This window comes from Polistes dominula, unplaced genomic scaffold (assembly GCF_049000335.1).
Source record: "Polistes dominula isolate Pdom_NZ unplaced genomic scaffold, Pdom_raw_medaka contig_20, whole genome shotgun sequence".
Taxonomy (NCBI): domain Eukaryota; kingdom Metazoa; phylum Arthropoda; class Insecta; order Hymenoptera; family Vespidae; genus Polistes; species Polistes dominula.
This window is the reverse complement of record NW_028301147.1, coordinates 2,740,834-2,765,495: the sequence shown is the minus strand read 5'-3', so window position 1 is coordinate 2,765,495 and position 24,662 is coordinate 2,740,834. Positions and strand designations below refer to the sequence as shown.

Below are 24,662 nucleotides of genomic sequence, written 5' to 3'. Positions count from 1 at the left end.
CTTTCGAATGATTAACGTAACGTGTGAATAATTTTTATTTTTATATCTCACTCGTTATCTCGTATATTAAAGATGGTTAATTAAAATATTACAACGAGTTTACAGAAGAGAGAAAAGGAGACATCAGGAGGAGGAGGAGGCGGAGGAGGAGGAGGAGGAGGAACACAGATAAGGCAATATCCTTTTCTTAGTCGTAAAAGTCGTCTCTCCTAAAGATTCACGTAAGACGTCGGTATATTTTGCGAAAACACTCTAGACAAATTTGGCGCCGTGTCCCGTTCTTCCAATTCTTGAGAGAAAATTATATTGCTGATGTTGGGGGGATAAAAGGAGGAGGTAAAGACCCGTCTTTAACTACTACATTCAATTTCATTGTCAAATTACGTTCCATGAATGATCTAAATTATTTTCGTTCAATCAACTTATTTATGATTATTTCAATCTCACAAATACACGCACATATATACATACACAAATGTTTTTATTTTGGATAATTTATCAATCACTAACTTTAATTCTATTATTATTTTCTAATCAAAAATACTTTCTTCTCATATTTTTTATATTTATTTATAATAATACAAATACCATATATATAAATACATATATATTCATTTTTAGTATTATATATACGTAGACAATTTTTATATATATATTTTATATTTATTATATTATTAATATATATTATATTACAAAATATTTATTATTTTAAAATATGTTGATTTAATATAATTATAAACTATTTAATAAATTATAACAACACATATAACACATTATATAACATAATTAACCTTATGTTATATGTAAATCTGAACAAAAACGTGAAATAATTGAATTGTAATACATCGCCATCTATTGGAAACTTCCAGTACCTAAAGACCTAGATAACCTTCAAATAATAAATCCTTAAATTAGCAAAAAAATCAAAATAATCGCAAACCAAACTATCCTATATACTAAGTTAAAAAAAATCACACAAAATACAAAAAAATTCATTAAATTAATTAAAACTATTCAGTAATTTCGAAATTTATTGCAAGCCAACAATGTGACCTTGAGTTTTTATATCTAAAGATATATAATATTTCAAATTTTCATTTATATCTCATTTTTCAACCTTTTTTCTATTCTATATTAGAAAATCTAAAAAATATCTAATTTTTTTTTTTAATGTCTGTTAATCTTATCTTATCTGTAAAGTTTCCATATGTGTTTTTATACGTAACAAAGAGATTTTCGCGAATAGTTAAGATAAATATTCATATTAAGAGTCTAGCTTTCCATTTTCGTAAAGCTTGAGTCGAATTATTAAGCCTTATGAGATATCACATCCTGTTGGATTGAGGTAACTACCTATGAGGAGACGCATACAGACTTTGTGCAGTAAAATCGTGACCGCGAGTACCTGATGCATATGCAAACGTGTACCGGTGCGGCCTGTGTGCCGGCTGATTCGAACCTCGGCAACTATCAGAAGGGATATTCTGTACGGTTACTGAATATATGTATGTACATACACACCTATATACTTGTGGGATATGTGATTACATATGAGAGATGAATTTTCAAGGTATGTATGTATATATGTATGTACTTTAACATTGCTAGAGCTAATAAAGACGTTTACATTTTCTTTTCCCACCCTTTTCTATTTTGTTTTTCTTAGTTTTTTGAATTTTCACTATGGTTCATATACTTGCAAAGATTTAGAAAGAAAATTTGTATTAAATGATAGTTAGATATATGATTTTATTATATTTGTTAAAAATTCAATAAGTATATTTGAAATTATTATTAAAAATTATATTAAATATTAAATTTACATTGTTTATTTTGTTGTTCAATCTTGTTTGAACTGATTACTTTTTAATTTAATAATATGCTTTATATTTTAATTTATAATATGCAATTACTGGTTAAACTGTGTTGAGAAAATTGTTTATTAAATTATTTATTATCAAAATAATTAAATTAATATTCCTAATAGAAGATTTAAAATACCTTTTATAAAGTATTATAATATAATATCGATAATATTATTCTGATATTTGAATTTCTATAAGAAAACATAAAAGATGAAATATCGTTTTAAAAATAATCACGATGATTTGACAACAACAAGTATACTTCGTATCTCACTAATGAACAATTACAAGGCTTAAAATTTAATAAGAGAGTTCAATTTTTTTTTCTTCCTAGACTCCATATAATATATTACCTTCTTTAGTATAATACTTAGAAAGTTTATATCAAAGAATTGGCAAGTATGTCATATATACAGTGGAAACTTAAGCGTTTCAACGAAGTGAGGAATGAAAGAAATAAAAAAAGATAGAAAAAAAAAGATAGAAAAAGAGAGTTCGTTACTCGAAGCTTTCCTCCTTCTATTTTGAATTCCATCCCTGCCGAATGAGCCATTTCCATTTTTTATTTTCTCCAACAAGTGAAAGAAAATAAATGAACTTCCTGTTTGTTATCAGACATACTCTTGAAAAACTTCAATTCTTCTAGCCAATACTTTCTCATTCCTTCACTCATTCGTTCCCTCACTCACTCATTCATTCATTCATTCATTCATTTATTCATTCATTCATTCACCTTTACCTTCCTACTTTACTTTTTTCGGTCTCACATACAAACGTATACGCTTGGATTCTTTTCGATTAATTGTTTTCCGCTTCTATAGTTCGAACCCGTTTTATCCATTATCGTGCAGTTCTCACTTCTTCTCTTCTTCGTCGCGGTGTCGCCAGTGGAATCTACCTTTATACAGACACCCACACACACACAGACACACCTATATATTGTCAGTAACATACATACGTACACATACAAGTACTTGAAATCGTCACCAACATACCATATCGTACCTATCCACGTCTCAGAACCGAACTTACTCTGTAGTTTGTCAATAAGATCGAAGAGGTAATTAAAGTTTTCCCTTGCTCCTGAGCTATATTGACTGATTCAATATAGAAAACAGGTCATCCTCCTAACTTTAACTTACATTTATCAAAGAACGTTCAAGACTATACTGTACTGTTTAAAACACATACATACAGTCGTATTAATTCCTCTTGTATTCATATTTTTTGATAAAACATAGCATAGTTTGTAACGTTTATGAATTTTACATGTAATTTATTTATTTTCAAATTTGAAATTAAAATAAGAAATAAAATGTTGAAGTTAGATTCCTAGTTCCTGTCAGTTAATTAAAATCAAACAACTGTTAATATAGTTTTATTATTTATTTATTATATATTTTTTAGGATCAAAAGTTCTTCTAATTATTTTATTTTCCATTTTGAAATTATAATAAGAAATAAAATTATTAAAGTTAGATTCCTAGTTGCTGTCAGTTAATTAAAATCAAACAACTGTTAGTATAGTTTTATTATTTATTTATTATATATTTTTTAGGATCAAAAGTTCTTCCAATTATTTTATTTTCCATTTTGAAATTATAATAAGAAATAAAATTATTAAAGTTGAATTCCTATTTCTTGTCAGTTTGAAGTCAAGCAACGATACGGTTAGTATAGTATTAGTATTTATTTATTATATATTTTTTAGGATGAAAAATATAATCCAAGTTGGATTACACTAGTTCAAATAAGATTACTAAAATCAAATATTATGCAATAAGTAAAATGGATAGGGGTGATTCTTTTGTGAAAAAATAAAAACCTCGTGCTGTTGATTCCCCAGAGGGGTGGTAAAAAGACGTGACCTCGTTTGGTAATATTGAATAAGTTTTAAAAGGGGGAAAAAGAGTATAATAAACAGATACGATTAAAATAATTAAATATATTAATCGTTAATATTTAATTTAACCTATACTTAATCCATATTTTTTTTTATACAATATTAAATTCAAGTATCTCTCGTCTATGTACTAAAGTCAAAAAAAAAAAAAAGAAAAAAAAAAGAAAAGGATTCAATTTAATTTTCTTCATTGAAATAGAATGAAATTCGTTTGAAAATCGAGAAAGTAGAATAAAATGAAAATTTGTTTTCTTTTTTCATTTCCTTCTAAAAAGCCAAAGCAATGAAGAAAAATTACGCGTTCGATCTTCCCGTTCGATGGATCCTTACTCGCACAAGGATTGAGCTTTATCGTTTTCGAATAGTAGAGAGAATTCGTCTTTAGAATCTATAGAAAAGAAGAAGCTTAAAGAAAGAAAGAAAGAAGGAAAGAAAGAAAAAAAAAAAGAAAATAGGAAAGAAAAAGATGTGTCAATCACGTGCACCAAATCGTTGATTCAAAATATGTTTTCAATTTATCACGAGTGTTAACAGATACTAACAAACATTATTATAGGCATCATGATATCCATTTTTTTCCCCTGTAACTTGAGAAATTCAATTTTTTATCTATCCATCTATCTTTCTCTTTTTTCTTGATCCTTTTCCATGTCTTTCCACACTTTTTCTCATCTCTTTTTCATCTTCTTTTTCATTTTCATTCTTTTTTTTTATTCGATTTATCTCTACCTTTCTCTTTCTATTATTTTTTTCTACCACTCGTATTTCCTATCTTTTCTATTTTGTTCTTCTTCTGTGTACTTTGTTGTTTGTTCTTTGTTTATATCCGACCTTCGTGCATGGGGTCCTTTGAGGTCGGTATCGCTTCTCGTCACGTACGTACAGAGAGTTTCTATTCTATACAACCAGAAAAGAAAATAAGATCCGATAGGAGTTAGTGTTCTTTCTGTAATACCAACTGTAGTAATAGTAGGTGAAACGTAATACAAATTTTTAGCGACAATTTGTACATTTTTTTCCTATTGTACGTTTCATTTTTTCCTACCACCTTCCTTCCTTTCTTCCTTCCTTTGTGAGTATCAGTAATAACAGAGGATTGTGATACAAGGGTAGATGATATCTCATGTAATAACTTTGTTAAATAAATTTTATTTCAATTAAATATTACATTTATTCATTTTTATTTGTTAGAAAAATTTGAAGATGACAATAATACGATTAGATTTATATTATCCAAAATTTTATGATTTATGATAATATATAATAAACAATATATTAAAAAAGAGTAAAAATATGGAAAACATGATAATTATCATAATTTTTTGATCTTGATATATTATATATATATATATATATATATATATATATATGTATATTTTTAAAAATCCTATTAAATTCTCTCTTCTTTACTTGGTATGAAAAATTTTGCATAAAAATGTCGCAAAATGGTGACACGGCTCAGCGTATGTCATCCCTTTTATTCTCCGTAAAAAGTAGACGAGAATCATTGTTTGGTCATATATATATATATATATATATATATATATATATATATATATATATATATACATATACATGGTGTCCATATATATATACACACACACACATACACATTTTTATATATAGACATACATAAAATATATATGTATATTATATATATATACACATCCACACACACATACAAGTATATATGTGTTCTATACAGAAGCCTATGAGAAGAACTTGAAATGCTGAACAAATACGCGATCTCCGTTGTGTCGACGTGGGTGCGAAAGCGAAATAGGATAAATAAACAGGAACATTTGCGTAGCGTGTATTGATCAAAGGGTGAAATGTAAATACATAAATCGCGATATCGTCGTGTCTCGTATAGACATACCGATGAATTTTCCCAACAGACTATACTACTACCCTGGTATTAGCAATTTTCCCCTCTCCCTCCCCGTTCCTCTCGTAGTTTTTCGCTTTCGATGAAAAGTGTCGTCGAGTGCAATTTAACGTATTCGTATTTTCGAGCTTTTTCCGAACGAATCCGTTGTTATCGATTTGAAATACAAAGAGGACATCGAACTGTTTGTACAATTTATATACCAAAGATCTTTTCAAATAATATCTTTATTGATTTCATCATTTAAATGTTTTAATATAATGTTATACTATCATTTTGTTTTTATTTTATTCATCAGACAATATAATCTTTAGTGTCTTACTTGGAAAACATTTAAGTTTTTTTATTAAAGAAAATAGTTTTGTATAATTGAACATAAATTTTTTCTACGATTGTGTATATGTATTTTTAATGGTACGTTAAAGGGTTAATGTTTGTGTTAATTTGTTTAAAAAATAATTAAGTTCACCTATTTATTTTTATTAATCGTGCTTTATTTCAATTATTTAACGAGACCATGCAGAACATTGAAAGTTTCACTCTATAAAATGTACTAATTTATTTATATTAATATTAATAATTTATTATGACAAATATTATATATTATATATTTTGTTAAATAATAATCTTATGAAATTCTTTTGCAAAAATGTATATAACACGATAGGTAATATTATATCTAAACAAATAAGCAAAAATATTCGTTGAATCACATCGTTGCACATTTTCATTTCATTTTTCGATTTTGTTCGTTTTCGGCATTTGGACGATTACATAAACAAATCTCAAAACGTTTTTCGGACCTGTTGAAAAATACGAAAGATCACCTGTCGAATATTCGTACTTCGTCGGTCAGTCGTTAAATAACTATCGAAAATGGAACATGAGTCGTATCATCAGTATCATGCTTCGTTACTACGTTTGTCAATGTATTAATGCACATACATATATAGAATAAATTTTGTAAATTTCATTTCTCCAAATGCAAACGTTATTTCTATAAAAGTATTCTCTATTTAATATACCAACAATCTATAGGGATCGCATATTCTATCTGTATTTGGTTATATTGTTATTTTATATCTACCGTATATTCAAATTAATAACCAGTTTTCATTTTTATTAACATTTTAATTAGAGAGAGATAGAGAGAGAAAGATACAACAATTCAAATATTCTCATATGATGTAGGATATTGTTTGATAGAAATAATTCAATAAATAAATATCACACAATATCAAATTTGATTTACGTTTATAGGATTACTTCCTCAAAAATCAATTATACTTTTTTTTTTTTTATGGGTTGTTCTAACATTTTATATACGATAATAAAAATAAATTCATTTCAATGATATCAGAGTTAAATATTACAAATACTTATTTACATTTTTAAATTATTATGCATTTTATCGTATCATTGTATGCATTGTAAAAGACACACTATTACAGGTAAAACAAAGACGAAAAGAAAAGAAAAATAAAAAAGAAAAGAAAAGAAAAGAAAAGAAAAGAAAAAAGAAGAAAAATAAGGCAGTTGTTTGAAGATCAACGTAAAGTTTGTTGGGATACGAAAGAGGTGAGGAAGGGGAACATAATGAAAGCTCTTCGTTCTAATTTCGGAGGGCAAGGAAATCTTTTGAGCGTTATTTGGCGCACCGTAAACAGAGGGTCGCGTAATAAAGGGTTACCCTAACCAATTTCATCCACTCTTCTTCGTGTACTTTACTACTACCATTGGCCTCGTTTTTTTTTCTTATCATTTTCAACACCGTAATTTTTCTACTACAGGATAGATACATATATATATTATATTTATCGTGTTTAAGGGATTTAATTCTTTCATTTGCGATTTGTAACATCGAGTCACGTTGTGTAATTCTCTAAGGAATCGCGTTTACTTTTCTAGTCAAAGTTGTTTACTACCTTGAGAAAAATCATTAAATATTTTTACAGTTAGTGTAACCAAACGTTGAGATTTTTAAAACCATCAAAGAATACCCCAACACGTTTTCAATGTTTTTCTTGTTCAAACAATGAAACTTTTCACGTAAAGGTAAAGATTAACTTGAATGCTCTTAACATTGTATTTGTTATTTTATCATTTAGAAATTTTCTTTCGATAAGAGACATCTATTATTGATCTAACGTTTCTATGTGACTTCCTTTACATTATTCTTTTTCTTTTTTTCTCATTTTGCTTGGAAATTTTCAATTTGTTTACGATGGAAGAGTAATTGTCAGAATGTAGGAGAGTGAACAACTACCATCGTACCTGGTCTCGTTAATGGTAAACTTTAACTTTCCCTTCTATGTTAGCCTTTTAATATAATTGCTTGAATATATATTTTTCAATATATTATTTTGTTTTAATTAAAACGTACTTGTTGATCGTGTGTTATATGCGTGCATAAGTTCCCATACTTGCATATACAGGCGTTAATTATTGAGAATCCAATAATTATAAATATATATATATTTATTTCATTTTGTGTCCAAGTGCAGGTGAATATTTGCAATTTACATTAAAAGTCATTTCATATATATATATATTTATTGTTAGTTAAAATATTTAATTAATTTATCATTAAAACGACATGCTTTACGTATAACAATTTATATTTAACATCGATTTTTGTTTATTTTTATTTTTGTTAACGTTTATATTTCTCGAACAATTTTCGCAAATAATTTTAATCCTAATTATTATTATTATTATTATTATTATTATTATTATTTTTAATTATTTTTAGACGATTAAAACAACGATACTTGTATATAAATTCATATGTACACAGGTTATTTGTAATCAATTGTACGAACTATTTTTTTATTTTCTTTTTATTTCTATTAAAAAAAAAAAAAAAGGAAATATAAAAGGGGAAAAAAAATAAAAAGAAAAAGAACCATGTGATTCATGTGCGTTTACATGATTCATACCGAGGCTATAAAATTTCTCTTGGAAATTTAAAAACGTAGAATAAAACACTGTACAAACATCGTCTTTGTTCGAGATAACCAACCTGTATATATATATATATATATATATACTCGTAAAAAGTAACTTCTGTCTGTTAGGCGTATTTTTATTCTCATTCATCACGTTCGAATAGAAACTCGTTTTACACGTTATACCTGTACGTGTACTATATCTATATATATATATATATATATATATATATATATATATATTTGTAGTATATATCGACAAAAAGATTTAGAAAGAATATCGTATATAAATTTTCTTTGAATAAGTAAGGGGTTGGAGAGTATTGTACGAGGTAAAGATTGAAATTAAAAAGTAGAACCAAAGTAGTAAGTACCACGCTGACGTGGAACTTTTCTAAGACGTAATTATTCGTTGCTAAGTCCTTTATAATAAAGACAAACGAGCACCATTTCCTTACCTTTCCTTTTACTCTTCTACCTACCCTTTTCTTCTTTACTTCCTTGTTTGCTTTTGCTTTATCTCTCTCTCTCTCTCTCTCTCTCTCTCTTTCTATCTTTCTCTTTCTCGTTTAAAACACGGATGCTTTGAAGATATAGGACCAGTAACGTTTCTAAAATCACACCAGTTGTGTAACGCCTAACGATTCTTTAACTTTTCTCCACGCTCAACTTCGAGACTGTGAATATCGCGTTAAGCGTCTATGGTTAATCGCCAACGGCTTGTTTCCAAACTACGAAAAGAACTTTATTTTCTTGATGATCTTCATATTGGAAAGCTAACTCTTAACAACTTCATTTTAAACTTCAATCTGCATTTCGTTTATCTTTATTTTCCCTTTTTTTCTATCCTGCTATGAAAATGATATAAGAGTTAAATGTTTGTATTATATTTATCTAATTATATTTATTATATTTATTATTTATTTTTTATTTCCCCCTTTTTATTTAATTATTTTACTCACTTTTATATTACGCTTATTTGTCTCAAAATATGTAATTATTAAATATCTTTTTACCATTCGTTTTAAGATAATTAATTAATTGATATTCATACTTTGTAAACCTTAATCTTTTTTTTTGTTGGATAAATATTCAATGTAATTATTACATATAATTTATTTATAATGAAGAAAGGTAGATTATTTTCAACGCTTGTTCTAATACACACACACACACGCACAAAGTTTATATATTTCTCATGGGATTTTGTAATACATTGAGAGAGTATTATGTATTTCAATGTAGTGGAATATAATTATCTTTAACGGTTCTTCTTCTTCTTCTTCTTATGTTACGTCTATCCACACACCGCATGCAGGTGGTGCTGCATAGTCAGTATACATATGTATAAAATGTGTATGTACATAGTTATGTACGCATCTAGTATGATACGTATGTACCATAAAGGGAATAAGATATTTGAATTCAAATAGGCGTTGTAGGACACGAGGACTTGTCAGGGAGACGGAAGATTCGATTTACATTATATTTACATTGCAATAACGTACCTCAACGTTTCATATATAAATGTGTGTATATGTATATAATATATAGAGAAGGATAGAGAAAAAAAAAAGAATCAAATCACCATGAAATTTCAATATGATTCGAAATCTCAATATAATTTGAAATCTGCAACAGTTATATTTGGAATATATATATATATATATATAGATTATAAGGGTATATTAATTTAAGGATCTTATATATATATATATATATATTATTATTATTATTATTATTAATAATAATATATTATAATATTATTAATATTATTATTATATTATACCTTTTATTAATTAATATTATTAATATTAATAATACCTTTTATTATATGAAATACTTTACAAAATCTAAGAAAATTAAAAATTTGTTTGAATCCACGATTTTATATATTTTTATTCATTATATTTTATTTCTCTGTTTAGAATTAAATTTATTTGTTCTAAATTGAGATTTTTTTGATCGAATATCAGTATTTCTGAAAATGATTAATTTTTATTTAAAGATTGATGTTTGTATTTATCAGATAATAAAAATATGTGTATGGTAATGAACTAAATTTGGATTGTAGAAGATTTACAGTAATAAATCTTATATATATATATATATATATATATATATATATATATTGTATTATATGAAATCAACTATGACATAAATCTGAATGAGAAATTATGTTATATTATGTTAATGAGTTTATTCAAGAGAGAAAGTGTCAAGTAATATATATTAAGATGATAAATAACGTAAGTCAGTTATATCAAGAAAACTTGGCACTCGAGTTTGTAATGTGACTCACGTATTTTGTTTCAGGTATCTTGGGTTCGTAGACGTGGTGAAGAATATCATTTACTTACCATCGGTCTTGACACGTATGCCAGTGACTCGAGATTTTCATTGGCTTTTGAAGATCCAAATGATTGGCGATTATTATTACGTTCGGCAACTGAACGAGATGCTGGACTTTACGAGTGTCAAATCAGTTCACATCCGCCATTAATTAGAATGGTTCATCTAACGGTATCCGGTGAGTCCCATTTTTATTTGTATTTATTTCAATTAATATTTTTTTTTTCTTATGATGTGTGCAATACGTTAGTTTTTAAATTTACTGCAATTTAAATTATTTTAAAAAAGAAGAATTGATATATCCATTTAGATATAAAAAAATTCATCAGAAATATTTATATAATTTTATATATAATTATATAATATATATTTATTTATTTATATTTATAATATTTATTAGGTCGAGTCATAAAATAACTTCCGTTTTGATGAGACAAAGAATGGCGTTTCTACCATTAATAAGTGCACGACACTTTTCATGGAGTTTTTTTGTACTTTTTGTATCTGTTGGACGTGTATCTATTGAATTTTGCTCCAATATTACCTTTAAAAGGTTCGTCAAAGTCGAAAATACGTCCTGCACTCGGTTCATCTTTTAAGATCGTATCTCTAGAACAGAATTTTACAAACCCATTTCTGACTGCCCTATCAGTTATTAATCCTGCACCGTATACGCTGCATATTTTTTCAGCTGCCACTTTAGTGCCATTGCCTTGTTTCAATTCCTAAAGCATTACATGGTCGAATATGCACTTTATACTATCCATTTCAGAAGTTAAGAAAAATGGTTAAATGTAGCATCAGCTACATAAAATAGTTGACAGAAGACTAACTGAATCCTCATCTATACAGTGATATCAAAAATTCGTTTGTTTCGGTGACTTATAGTAGGTAAATACGAAAAATAGATTCTACATAGACGCATCGGAAGTTACATATGACTCGACCTAATATATTATAATATTATATTTATTATAATTATAATAATATTATATATATTCAACTTAGTTATATTGTTACTTTGAAAATTTAAATGGTATCATTTACCCCCATCGTGTTATTTATTTATATTTATTATTTATTATTTTATATTATAATTATACACAATTATATATGATAATCCAACTCTCCCATATTCATCTTTATTAACATATCGTACTTCTAAAAAAAATGATTACAGAAGATCACACACTTATAAACTAACGCACACTATAATGCAAGAACAAACATCAATTTGATTGAATGTACCCTCGTTATAACACGTACGAAAGATTCTCAAAAAATTGTGATGTTCTGAAAAGTTTCAAGATCAAAGATTGTAAATTTTCAAAGTAAACGCATCGTGTATTAGAAAGAAGGAATAATCCATTTAAACGATGTCACTTTTAACGACTATATACTTGTCAGCCAATCTCTTTTAAGATTACTAAACAAATTTTCAACTAGTAGTAAAAGAAAAATCTCCTTAGTTTGATCTTTTCTTTTTTTATTTCAAATAAATGGATAGAAGGAACATAGATCGAACGAAAAAGGGGATGGGGATGGGGGAAAAAAGAAAAGTTGAGAAAGTAAATAAAAGTAGACGTTGGAAAGTAAGTTTTTGGAAACAAGGTGTACGTCAGGATAAGTCGTTTGATCGAAAGCACTTACACATTGTAGGATACGACGAAGTCAATTTCTCAAAAGCGACATACAATAGGTGGGGGAGAGAAAGAGAGTGAGAGAGAGAGAGAGAGAGAGAGAGAGAGAGAGAGGTGAGATGTTAGAAATAGTATGGATGATCGAGAGTGGTGTTGGGAAAAGGGTTACATCCATTATTCTCTTAATCTCCTTTTGTAAAGCGAGTCTCCCGTAAAGTTACTTGGTCGAGACACATAATCCGCGAGTGAGTGAGTGAGTGAATGAGTGAGTGAGTGAGTGAACTAGCGCGTGCGCATTTTCGTTGAAGCATAAATCACGAAAGGTAGGAGGGCGTCGTTAGGGTCCGTCCTTGTCGGTGGCATAATGGCGACTTAGCCCATCGTAACGATGTCCTTCTCGTGCTACTCTCATTTTATACCGTTTTAGAGTCAGCTAGCTAGCAAACTTGCTAGGTACTTACCAACGTCCCTTAATTGAAACCACGGAACCCTCCTCTCATTGGATCCTTCATTTTCTCCATTCTTTCATTCGGCACATAATCGATCCAGTCATTGACTAACTTTTTACTTACAGATTTCCTACTGAGTATCCTTCTCGCACGATTAACCTTGTAAACGATCAGCGAATTTAGTGATTTACCTTACCTCACCTCACACGTTTCTTCACTTTCATATATATACTACCTTTTTTTTCTATCCCTCGGATCATCTGAAAACAAGTTCACTCGATAGTTTATCTTCGAGTAGTTAGACTCAAAAAAAAAAACCTATCTACTTGATAGTACTAAAAGGGTAATTTGCAACTCTAGCTAACGATAAGTGATCGTAAATTTTCTTTATTTCATTTTGTCTAGTTTCTATTAGATAGAGTTCTTGGATATTCAAATTAGAGATAACTGTTCTTCGTTAAAATTACATTTTAATATATAGATACTTCATATGATATATATATATAGAGAATATTTGCTATGCTCGACCAATCGCAAATGAATATCGCATCGTTCTCTCTCTCTCTCTCTCTTTCACTTTTTCTATCGTTGAAATCAATTTAATCATCGCATTGTTTTGTGCTTTTTATCGTATGATGTTCCAATTAGATTATTCCAAGAGAATTTGGTGCATAGAGAACGGCAGCTATTACTAATGAAACCTAACTATCTATGAAATTTCATAACGGAATACCTATCGCATAAGATGATTTAATTAATGAACTTTTTGTTAACGAATCAATCGATCTTTCATATCTTAAATATAATAATAATAATAATTTCTGTCAAATTGAATGAACGAACTATATTTTAATTAAACATTTATCATGCTTCTCTCATACTTTTGATAAAAATGTTCAATTCATGTTTTTAAATGCAAAGTTGATAGTAACGCATGTTTAAAATTACCGGAAACGATTAGTTCGGTTAATAATTCCTTAGAAAATTTCTTTTTAGAATTTTAACGAGGTAGTTTTGTTCCGACATTATTACTCTTAATAATTCATTCTCTCTCTCTCTCTCTCTCTCTCTCTCTCTCTCTTTACTCTTAGCACGAGTGAGAAAGAGAACGGTATTACGAACGAATGAAATAATGCTACCCGCGCAATATGTCGCGAAGGGGAAAGTTGCTTCTATTTAGCCTTCAACGATCTACTTTATTACAAACTCTAACGGCACACTTATAACTTAATGACATGATTGTACCTACGTTACTCGACATATATACCTATCTAAATCTGTATACATTAACATGTACAGATATACATATATGTATATATATATATACGAGCCATTTATAAAGCGTACTACAATCATCCAATTTATTCCCCACTGGGGTAAAATCCTTGATTTTCTCTCTAATATGCACACACCATTCATATCGTTACCTGCTATAAATCCAACATTTAGAAACCAGATGTTTGATTTAAAGAAACATTTATTTACGATTTGTACAATTGATTTAAAATTTACGCGGATGGGATTGATACATTTATTTTTTTGAAATAAAAATAAATAGTAGAAACATTTCACGTATTTTATTATTTTTTTTTTTTCAATTACTGGAATCGTCGTTGATTTTTTGTAATCATTTTATGAACGATAAATATGCAAATATTTTTTGCACAATATATAAATCAAATATATATAACTAGGGGTGCCTCGCCACACGTTGCTGTGGCTCACAATCAGTCCGATACACACGTCTTTAAGTCAACGAATTACCTTATACCGTCATCTGTTAGAATCTTATCGAACTAACAGAGATAATCATGACTCTTTGTTAATAAACAAATAATTCGCAATAAAATAATATTGCGATTATAAATTGAGATATAAACTATCCTATCTTTCAAATTGGATGAAACTGCACATTGTGTGTAAAATTTTATTAAAATCGGTTTAGTAGTTTAGGAGTCCATTGCGGACAAACAACATGACACGTAATTTATATATATTAAGATATATTGGATATATAAAATATATGTATAAAAAATAATATATTAAAGATATAATTTATATCAATAAAATATGAATATTTAATTATTAAATTCGAGCGTAAAAGAAAAATATTTATTTTTATTTGTTTTTAATTTAATTAATAATTTGTTTAGATTGCGAATTTTTTTTTGTTTTTATTTATTTTTGTAAAATTAGTAACGCTAGTGTATATATTCTTTTTACGCTAGAATTTAGTGATTAAAGATTAATATCTTAAACGTAAACGTGACTCCTTCAATTAAGTCTACAAGGTGGTGTTTTGCCGTCATACCTAAAACGGAAGGTTGTGAGTGTAACTAGAGCGAAAACTATTACCTATCGTGTCTTCCGGCTTTGCCGACGTTTTATCGTCGCGAACACTAACTGACTATTAGTTCCCTCTTTTCACTTTAAACTCGAATTCCTGTACTTATCTGGGCGTGTCCCTTTTTTATTTTATCTTAAGAATAGAATTAACGTTTTTTTAAGTAAAAGTATCGTAAGAAAGTTTTCACCGACCCTTTATCCTTTCTTTCTGTCACGGAATGTAATTTTTGTTGATAGATGATTTAAAAAGTACAAAATTGTATAATATAAATTTATTTAGACATTAAATATTAAAAAAACATTACAGAAATAATATTCTTCATAATTTTAGATAAATAACATTTTCATCATCCGGTAAATTTTAATGGAGAACATACCTTTGGATTAATAGGATGGAAAATCGTCTAATTTTTCAAAAATGGAATATAGAACGTAGGATTAGATAAAGTTTTCGTATTCGAGAAGTTCGACATTTATAATTCATAGGGTTATTCGAATAATCGACAGAACATTGAGTTCGTTTCCTAATAACGCACGACGTCGCTTTCCTCGAAACTTTACAAATCATTGAATACGGATAACCTTCTATATGCATAAGTTGCGAAAAGCTAAGCTTATGTTGGATGCGAAACACAATGGAGTTTAGGAATATAGTAACCATAGTTTCATTCTCTATTGGTAAGTTAGACGAAAGGACGAAGTATATATAGTTTGTACCTTGGTTTCGATTTTGAGGAATCTAGATTCTTCGTATTCATAAATATAAATAGCATAAGATAGTAGTACGTTATAATAATAGAGTAACAGTAGTACTAGTAGTAGTAGTGGTGGTAGTAAAAATTTCTGTCCCTAATACTGGCTAATTAGTTCGCTTTAGAAAATATGATGCTTGTTAAGAAAAAGCTTGAAATTTCAATTGAAATTTTTTGTTTCGTTTTCTGTCATACTTTCCAAATCTCTGATTACGATATTGTGGTGACTCGTAAATGTTTTTTATTTTTTATTTTTTATTTCAACGTATTCATGACTGTACGAGCTGTGACGGGTCTCATTCGAGAGAAGAGTATTTCACATGGCTAACAACGTGAAACGAAATGCCGGAAAATTCCTACACATACATATATACGTTTATATATATATATATATAGATAGATAAAGAAAGAGAACAAAAAGAGGAAAGAAAAGCTCAGTAGGAGAGAAAGGCCAATAAGAGCTTGGAAATGGTGATATTTTTCAGTCACTATTTTCGACCGATAGACCAGCAGCAGCCAGATTTAGCACTTTATGAAATATTTGACAGAAACAGGGAGTACAAAAGCAGCATAAATTTTAACCAGAGACCCCCATGGTAACGTGAGACACATAGAAACGTGTCGTATCTTACATAAGAACTGGAGAGCATCTAGCTCGGGGTAACATAATGGCCGTTACGAGCTTATCGAACATGTTTTCAACGTGAAAAAGGAAACTTTTCTTTCCTTCTTTCTTTCTTTTTAGATTCTCTCTAACATTCGAGATTCGAATCCTTTGACTGATCGTGTGATGCATACAAATATTTTTTTATCGTATTGATAATTATAATTTAGAAAGAACAATTTTGTATAATTAATTATAATAATTATTTAAAAGTATACGGATTAAAGTAATTTATTACCTTAAATTAATTATTAATGTAAAAATATTGTATTTAAAACATAGTAGCATTGTTTACATAAATATTACATACTAATAAATCTTATAATACCATTTATTTAGATATGAAATGTTATAATACTTCTATAAAAACAATTCTTTTAATTTGCAATTGAATATTTTAAAAAATATATCCTACTAAAAATTCTGACATCATATTTATTGTTCGACCTGGTATATAAATTAGAAAGTTAGATTAAATTAAATTGATTATTAGTTTCCAGCCGATCACTAAAGTCGAGCAACGTGAGCACGGTTAGTAAAATGGATAGGTGACCTGTTTGGAAGAACAAAAACCGTGTGCTGTTGACTCCAGAGAGCCGGTAAAAAGATGGGATGACCTCTTTGGTAATATTGAATAGGTGTGAGGAAGGTGTTCGTAAAGAAAAGTGATTAGACCATTAAAAAATAAAGACAATCCTAAAAATTGTTCATTATTTAAATTCATTTATATAATTTACTTAATCGTGTAAACAATTTGTCTTTTAAGAAGACGCGAAAACGGGTCTATAATATCACTTTAGAAATTTTTCAACTCTTTATGTCTAATACTCGAGATATAATTGGCGTTCAGCGCCACCAATAGGAAGAGCGTGCTTGTAGCGGGCCCAATATGGCGTGCGTAGCGTAGGCACGATGAGTGGGGATACGCGAACATATTAGAGCTTCGAAATTTCTGTTAATTTTGAATTAAATTAGGTTATTCACGATTGTTTTCGATCGTACATTTATTGTTAGTGTAAAATATGATTAGAAAAATGCACTATTGGTGTGTTAACTTAAAAAAATAGTCGAATAATACGATATATTCGTAGGATTTGGAATTTTTATGTAAATCGTAAAGTGAAATGACATAATCGTGTTAGGAATAGGATAAACCGAAAGATAGAGAGAGAGAGAGAGAGAGAGAGGGGGAGGGTAGAAGGGGAGGAATAGATCTACAAAGTTGACGATCGGCCATCGTCATATCCCACTTGGTTCTACTTTCTATCAAATCCGGGTCGACCTAACCATGGAGTACAGTTCTCTTCGAGAAAATGCATAACCTCTTTTTACTTTAGCTCTTAAAGAGAAGGAGCAGAAAGAGAAAGAAAGAGAAATAAAGAGAGAGAGAGAGAGAGACTACGTTTAATGATTTCCTTTGAGAGGAACGAACGTATACGTTCGTTAACGTTAAGAGCTTTTCTCCTTTTTTCTTTTCTTTTCTTTTCTTTCCACTTCTTTTCTTTTCTTTTCATTTTTTTTTTCATTTTTCTTCACCCCCGTCTTCTTTTCGTTTTCCATTCCTTATCACTTGATCGACTTCAGTAGTGTAGAAAGATCGGACCAGATGATAAGAGGATATATAGAATGGTTCTTGTTTTATGCGAAAATTTGTCATTTGTCGTTTTTTTTTTTTTTGGAAAAACGGGGATAGAAAATGTGTGAGAGAAAAATCTTCTTCCATATTTTTTGGGTCGATTTTAATATCATCAAGAATAATAATTAACCCTTGGAGTGCTAAATACTTTTACTTAAATTGTTTTATGGAAAGGGAATAGTTTATTATTAAGCATATTCTAATCATATATTAATTAATAATTAATGCTTTTATTTCTGAATATAATTTAATTAATTAATATAAACATTACAATATTTTAAATTAATATTAAAAAATACACGCTAGTAATTTTTATCAAACGCATGTATGCGTCCATAGCACTCAAAGGGTTAATATTTTAATCAAGTATTTCTTCAATTGTTATAGACAATTTAGAACAAATATTTATGAATTATAATAAAGGAGAAAATTAAATTATTGTAAAAAGGAAATATTGTAAAACGTTGAAATGGAGAAACAAAGAAAAGTTATGGTAAAAGGGATCTTAAAAAGAAATTCATTTAATTTCAACGAAATATTCTTAATTTAATAGACGCGAATTAGAAAGAATATATTATAAATTCATCCCCTTTTCTCCTAAAAAAGAATTTTGGATTATTTGAAACCCAAGAGGTTGGGGGTGGGTGTAAAAGAAAATAATTAATGTAATTTAAATAAAATATAAAAAATTTTGATTAAAAAAATTCGACAATCGGTAAAAGGAACATGTTATTGAGAAATGACACGTAAAAATGTCTATAAAAAAAGGAAAAAAAATAAATGGAGAAGAAAAGTAAGAGGAGTAGAAATAAAAAAAAAAAAAAAGTAAAAAGAAGAAAATAAAAATCCATCGTGTTATTGTCGAAGGTTCATCGTTATATTTCATAGAGTAGTACGTAGTAATCCGATCTTGGGTTCGACATACATACATATATATATATATATACACACACTTGTTCCTTTTTTTTTTATATATCCATATCGGAATTTAAGAACGACATGAAGATTGACGATTTTAGAAAAAGAAAATGTCGAGATATTCGACGTTTTTTCTGACATTTTCGATCGAACTATTCAAACCCGATAGTCCACTCAAAATCGCTTTGACTTTTACAACCATCGTCCACGTGGATTTAAGATGACAGAGTAGTGTATATATGTGCAATAGTATGTGTGTAAGTTTGTATGAGCTCTTGCACTCTCTCTTATGTGTGTGTGTGTGTGTGTGAAGTACTCACGTTCACGTAAAAGATCTTCTTCACTAAGAAGATATAACTACGTTCGTAATTTACGCGTCCACCTAGTACGGTATAAACTTTCGTCGTTAAGCCGTACTACATTGTCGTTGAAGAAGAAGAAGAAAAAAAAAAAGAAAGAAAAAAAAGGAGAGAATGAACGAAAGAAAAGAGAAAATGTGAGAAAAAGAGAAAGAGAGCAAACGGCTCGGTTAGTTTCCGTTTTCTCGGCCGTTTGACCGGAGTTAAAGTTTATGTCACGACGCGACACAGTTGAAAAATGGAAAAAGAAGGGCCCTTTCCTCCTCTTCTTCATTCCCACCCTGCACGCCCTTTATCCTTTTCTTTCGGACGTGCTCTATCGTCGACCACGTTGCCTATTCTCTATCCTTTTCGTAAAACGAGTTTGTTACGAACAGATAGAGTTCTTTCTTTCTCTTTTCCTTTTCTTTTCTTTTCTTTTCTTTTTTTTTTGCTAAAGAAACTTAGCAAATAATTTCTAAAAATACGAAAAGATAGAAAGAGAGAATACTTTATATCTGGCAAAGTTTCAGACATTTTAAGAACTTAACTTTTAGCACATTTTTTTTTGTCCTATGTTATAAAATTGTTAGATTTTTAATGGTTCAAATGATCATTAGATTCGATTAATATTCTCATTTTATGGGTTTAATTATATGATTATAGAAATATATTATGCGTACGATTTATTACCGTGAGGATAAATAAAATATTCATTTTGTTCATTTGATTTAATTTTTAGAAAATAAAAAAAAATATTAGAAATTACACGCAGTTAAAACAAAGATTGACATTTCTTATAATTAATTGTTATTAATTTTAGGACAATTATATTTCTTCAATATCACCAATTATTTGATTATTAGATTTATATACATTTATAATATAAATTCAATTTAATATAAAATTAATATATATATATATATATATATATATATATATTTAATTCATATAATTGGAATATTTCGTATAAGATTATTTATTCAAAAACTAAACAATCTTTTTTTTATTTTTTGTTGTTGTTTATTTGGTCACGATTCTAATTTTTTTTTTTTTTTTTTATTAGAAAAAGATAATCGAGAATCATATATTGGTTTCAACGAAATTGCGGTTTGTTATCGGAAAGGTATCGTGTTTTATCAGTAAGGAAAATTGAATCGGCAAGTAAACGTGCTTTCTTGGATCGTACGAAATGTATTCCCACGTAAGGGAATAGAAAGCAGTTCACGCTTACCAATGTTCACGGTAGAGTGGCGAGTACCAGGTTGCTTGCTAACCTTCAACCTCTTTTCTCACTTACCTCCAAGGTAGAATAAATCACGGTGCTTGCAAACATTGCTATAGTTTATTACACGAACTTTCCCTTTAAATTTGTTTGTATAATATATACGAATAAATTAGACAGATTTTTCTTACTAATAAATATTCCTTTCACAAGTAATTAATATATATGTATATGTATATATATAATACGTTTTTTTTGTTATTTAAAACATTGATAAAAGGAAGAGACAATTTATATTTATTATATAATATTAATTAATATTCCATCATAATAATACTAAAATTCTATCGATTAATACATGCATGAAAATAACTATATAGTAACTCATACATATTTATATATAGTACATGTTTAATAGTATTAAATTCTATTAATATAATGTACATCAAATCATCAATATATTTCAATAATAATGGAATACATTTTTCCGTTTGACAATGTTAAAGCTTTCATCATTGTATTAAATGTTGATAACGATAATTAAAGATACGAATTAAATTTAATAAACATAGTAAGAGCGCAAATGAATAAAAAAAAACACACACACACAAATAAAATATTATTTTTTTTTTTAAAGAAAACATTAAAAAATAATAGGACAAACGTAAGTGGATCGAACTTGGTAAAGGCGTGGTCTTAAAGGTTCACGATTAGTTCACGCAAGAAATAAAAGGGACGATAAATCAAATTAATTGGAAGGGTTGAAATGTCGTAATAAATAATCGCATATCGACTTACCTACCTAACGATATCCACCATTTTAAACTATCGCCAACTATTTTCTACAATACCGATGAATTTTCTTTCAACGACAAAATATTCTACAACAAGTTAAGATGAATACACGACGAATTCAATTCAGGTATCATTAATTATTTCCTTTATTTTTTTTCAACTCTCAATGAGTATTATGACGACGTGACCTTGAAAGCTTTAATATATTCGTTTCTTTTATAATTCCAGTACTTTTTCTATACCGATCTTTTTATATTTCATTTATTTATCTATGTATATATTCTGAAATAAAAAAATAAAAATAGCTCGAGGCTGTTTTAAGGTGCATATAGCATCCCGTGCGAGTAATGAAGAATAAAGATGAAGAAAAAAAAAAATAAAGAAAATTTTCCTTTGCAATGAACAAAAGAAATTTCGAATGAATTCAAGCACCTTGACTCCTATATCATTTCGCAAGGAATTACATCGAAGGAATTATATTCCTTTACTCAGGATACGCTCTTGAATACTTTAAAAAAGAGAATAGGGATTGTTAAAAAGGATAGAAGTGGTGGAAGGGATGGGTTAGGAAAAGAGAATCGTGAGATGAGAAAGGTGGGGGTTAGTTTGGAAAGGGTGTGGAGATAGAAAGGAGAACATTATCCTGATGAGACAATGAAATTTCTCTAAAGTAAGGAAGAACAAGGCGTTGCTCTTCCGTTTTCCTAAAGACTACTATAGTTGCACCATAGTCGCATTAGATTATGCCATGTGACGTTGTGTAAACGAACCTACCTCGTCGTCGTCGTCGTTATCGCCAAGATAAATTTACTTCTCCTTTTTCTTCTTTCTCGGTTATTCGATGAAAAGAATAAAAAAAAAGTATAAAAGAGAGAGAGAGAGAGAGAGAGAGAAAGAAAGAGTGTGTGTGTGAGAGAGAGAGGGAGAGGGTGAGAGAAGATTTGCACAATATCGCTAGGAAGCTTTTCATTTCACACTTTTGCTTGCATCAACGTCGATCCTTACTACTAACACTACTACTACTACTACTACTTTTCTTTTCCTTCATCGATCTTACGATGTTTGAACAATCATGCTGTTACGAACAGAATGCCGAGACTCGTTTTAACGTCGTTTTCTTTTTCTTTCTTTTTGTGTTATTTTATTATACGCTAGAGTTTTTTATTTTTTTTTTTTTATTAAAGTTTGCATCACTTTTCTTTCACCTTTTTCCTCTTCTTTTTTCTTCCATTTCAGATTGTTTGTTATTTTTTTTTTTTTTTTTTTGTATTCATCTGCAATATTTTTTTACGTCACGCCATCACTCGTTGGTATTTTTTAATTATTAGAAAAAAAATGTTTGTATTGAAAAATATTAATTTCAATTATTTATTCGATTTTTATCACGAGATAAATGACAAAAAATTGTCGATTGTTTTTACTTTTTTTTTCCTTTTTTTCTAATATTCAGATAAAATTATTTTGAAATCAGGGATACTATAATTTTTGTTAAGAATAAATTCGATTAATAATCGTGGCAGAAAATAGGAAATCTCGGAATCGTTTTCATTGAAACTTTGACGCATTTAGAAATGATTGTCAAAGTTCGATATGAAATATTACGATAATTTCATAGTACTCTACGAGTAACGTTTACTTAACGTTCGTTATCGTCCATAGTGTTAACGTGTTCCAATGATTTGATGTTTCTCTCTCTCTCTCTCTTTCTCTCTCTCTCTCTCTCTATGTTCTCGTAGCTTTGTGTACGAGGATTAATTTCCATCAGAACGAACGAACGAACGACCGGTTCAATCGGTGATCATTACTCAGTCATAGAGCATGTAGAATGCAGAATGCGAATCAGTAATCATTAAACGTTAATTGCGAATGTTAGCTCGGTAGCGATCCGTTTTTAAATAATTAAACGTTCCTGATAAGGGATAACACTTTAAATTTATATATATGTATATATTATATATGCACAGATATTTATTTCTATGTGTACGTATAGGATATTGCTAACGCAAGTTTAAATAACTCAGACAGAATTATAATTATTATTAAGATATTGTAAACCAACCGTGAAACTGTACTAACTTAAATTTCATTTATTCAAATTATTTTAATATATAATACAAAATAAAATCATATATAAATTAAATAGAACGAGAATGAGATAGAAATAGGATGGGAAACAAATATTTTATAATTTAATAATATTGCTATATAATATATTTTTGTGTGTGTGTAATATGAAAAGAAAGATTATTAGAAAAATATTAATAAATAATTAAAGATATTCGGAATAAGATATAATACTTAAATCAATAAAAATAAAATCACTTATAAATTAAATAGAAAAAGAATATGATTGAAATAGAATAATAAACAAATATTTTATAATTTAATAATATTTCTAAATAATCTTGTTTTTTTTTTTGTGTGTAGTATAAAAAGAGAGATTATAAGAATAAATCAATAAATAATTGAAGATAATCGGAATAAGATATAATACTTAAATAATGATTATTGTAAAGAGGTGTTAATTTCTTGAGTAGTGGGTTAGATCGTTTGCTAGAGAGTGTAGAAGCATGTACCTATCATAAAATAGTTGTATTCGAGATGGTGCGCAGAGATAGTTAGTCTATGAACACATCAGCAATATACTAACACATGTATATCAATACACGCGTAAGTATACATACGCATAAAATCATATATACATTTATGTATCAGTGTGTATGCACATATAAAATATATATACATAAATGTATATATATATATATTTGTGTATGTGTATGCATATATAAAATATATATATATATATATAGTTGGAGATTATAGTTAGTGCTCCTTCTCTATTCGTATTCGCTCGTTCTCATCGATACGAGTATGCGGTGAAGTTGGAAAGTGCTTGTACCAGCGTCATTATTAATCTGAACGGCCATTAAAACGGCAAGCGGC

General features: G+C 28.4%; 1 protein-coding gene across 8 annotated transcripts in view; it reads left to right on the top strand.

Moving 5' to 3' along the window:
- LOC107066108 (defective proboscis extension response 14) overlaps positions 1–24,662 on the top strand; it is a 243,895-nt gene that overhangs the window by 108,779 nt on the left and 110,454 nt on the right. For all 8 annotated transcript variants that reach the window (XM_089177431.1, XM_089177430.1, XM_089177428.1 and 5 more), the window contains one exon: positions 10,921–11,134. In XM_089177431.1, coding sequence (XP_089033557.1) covers positions 10,921–11,134 — 214 coding nt within the window. The remainder of the gene's footprint in view (positions 1–10,920; positions 11,135–24,662) is intronic.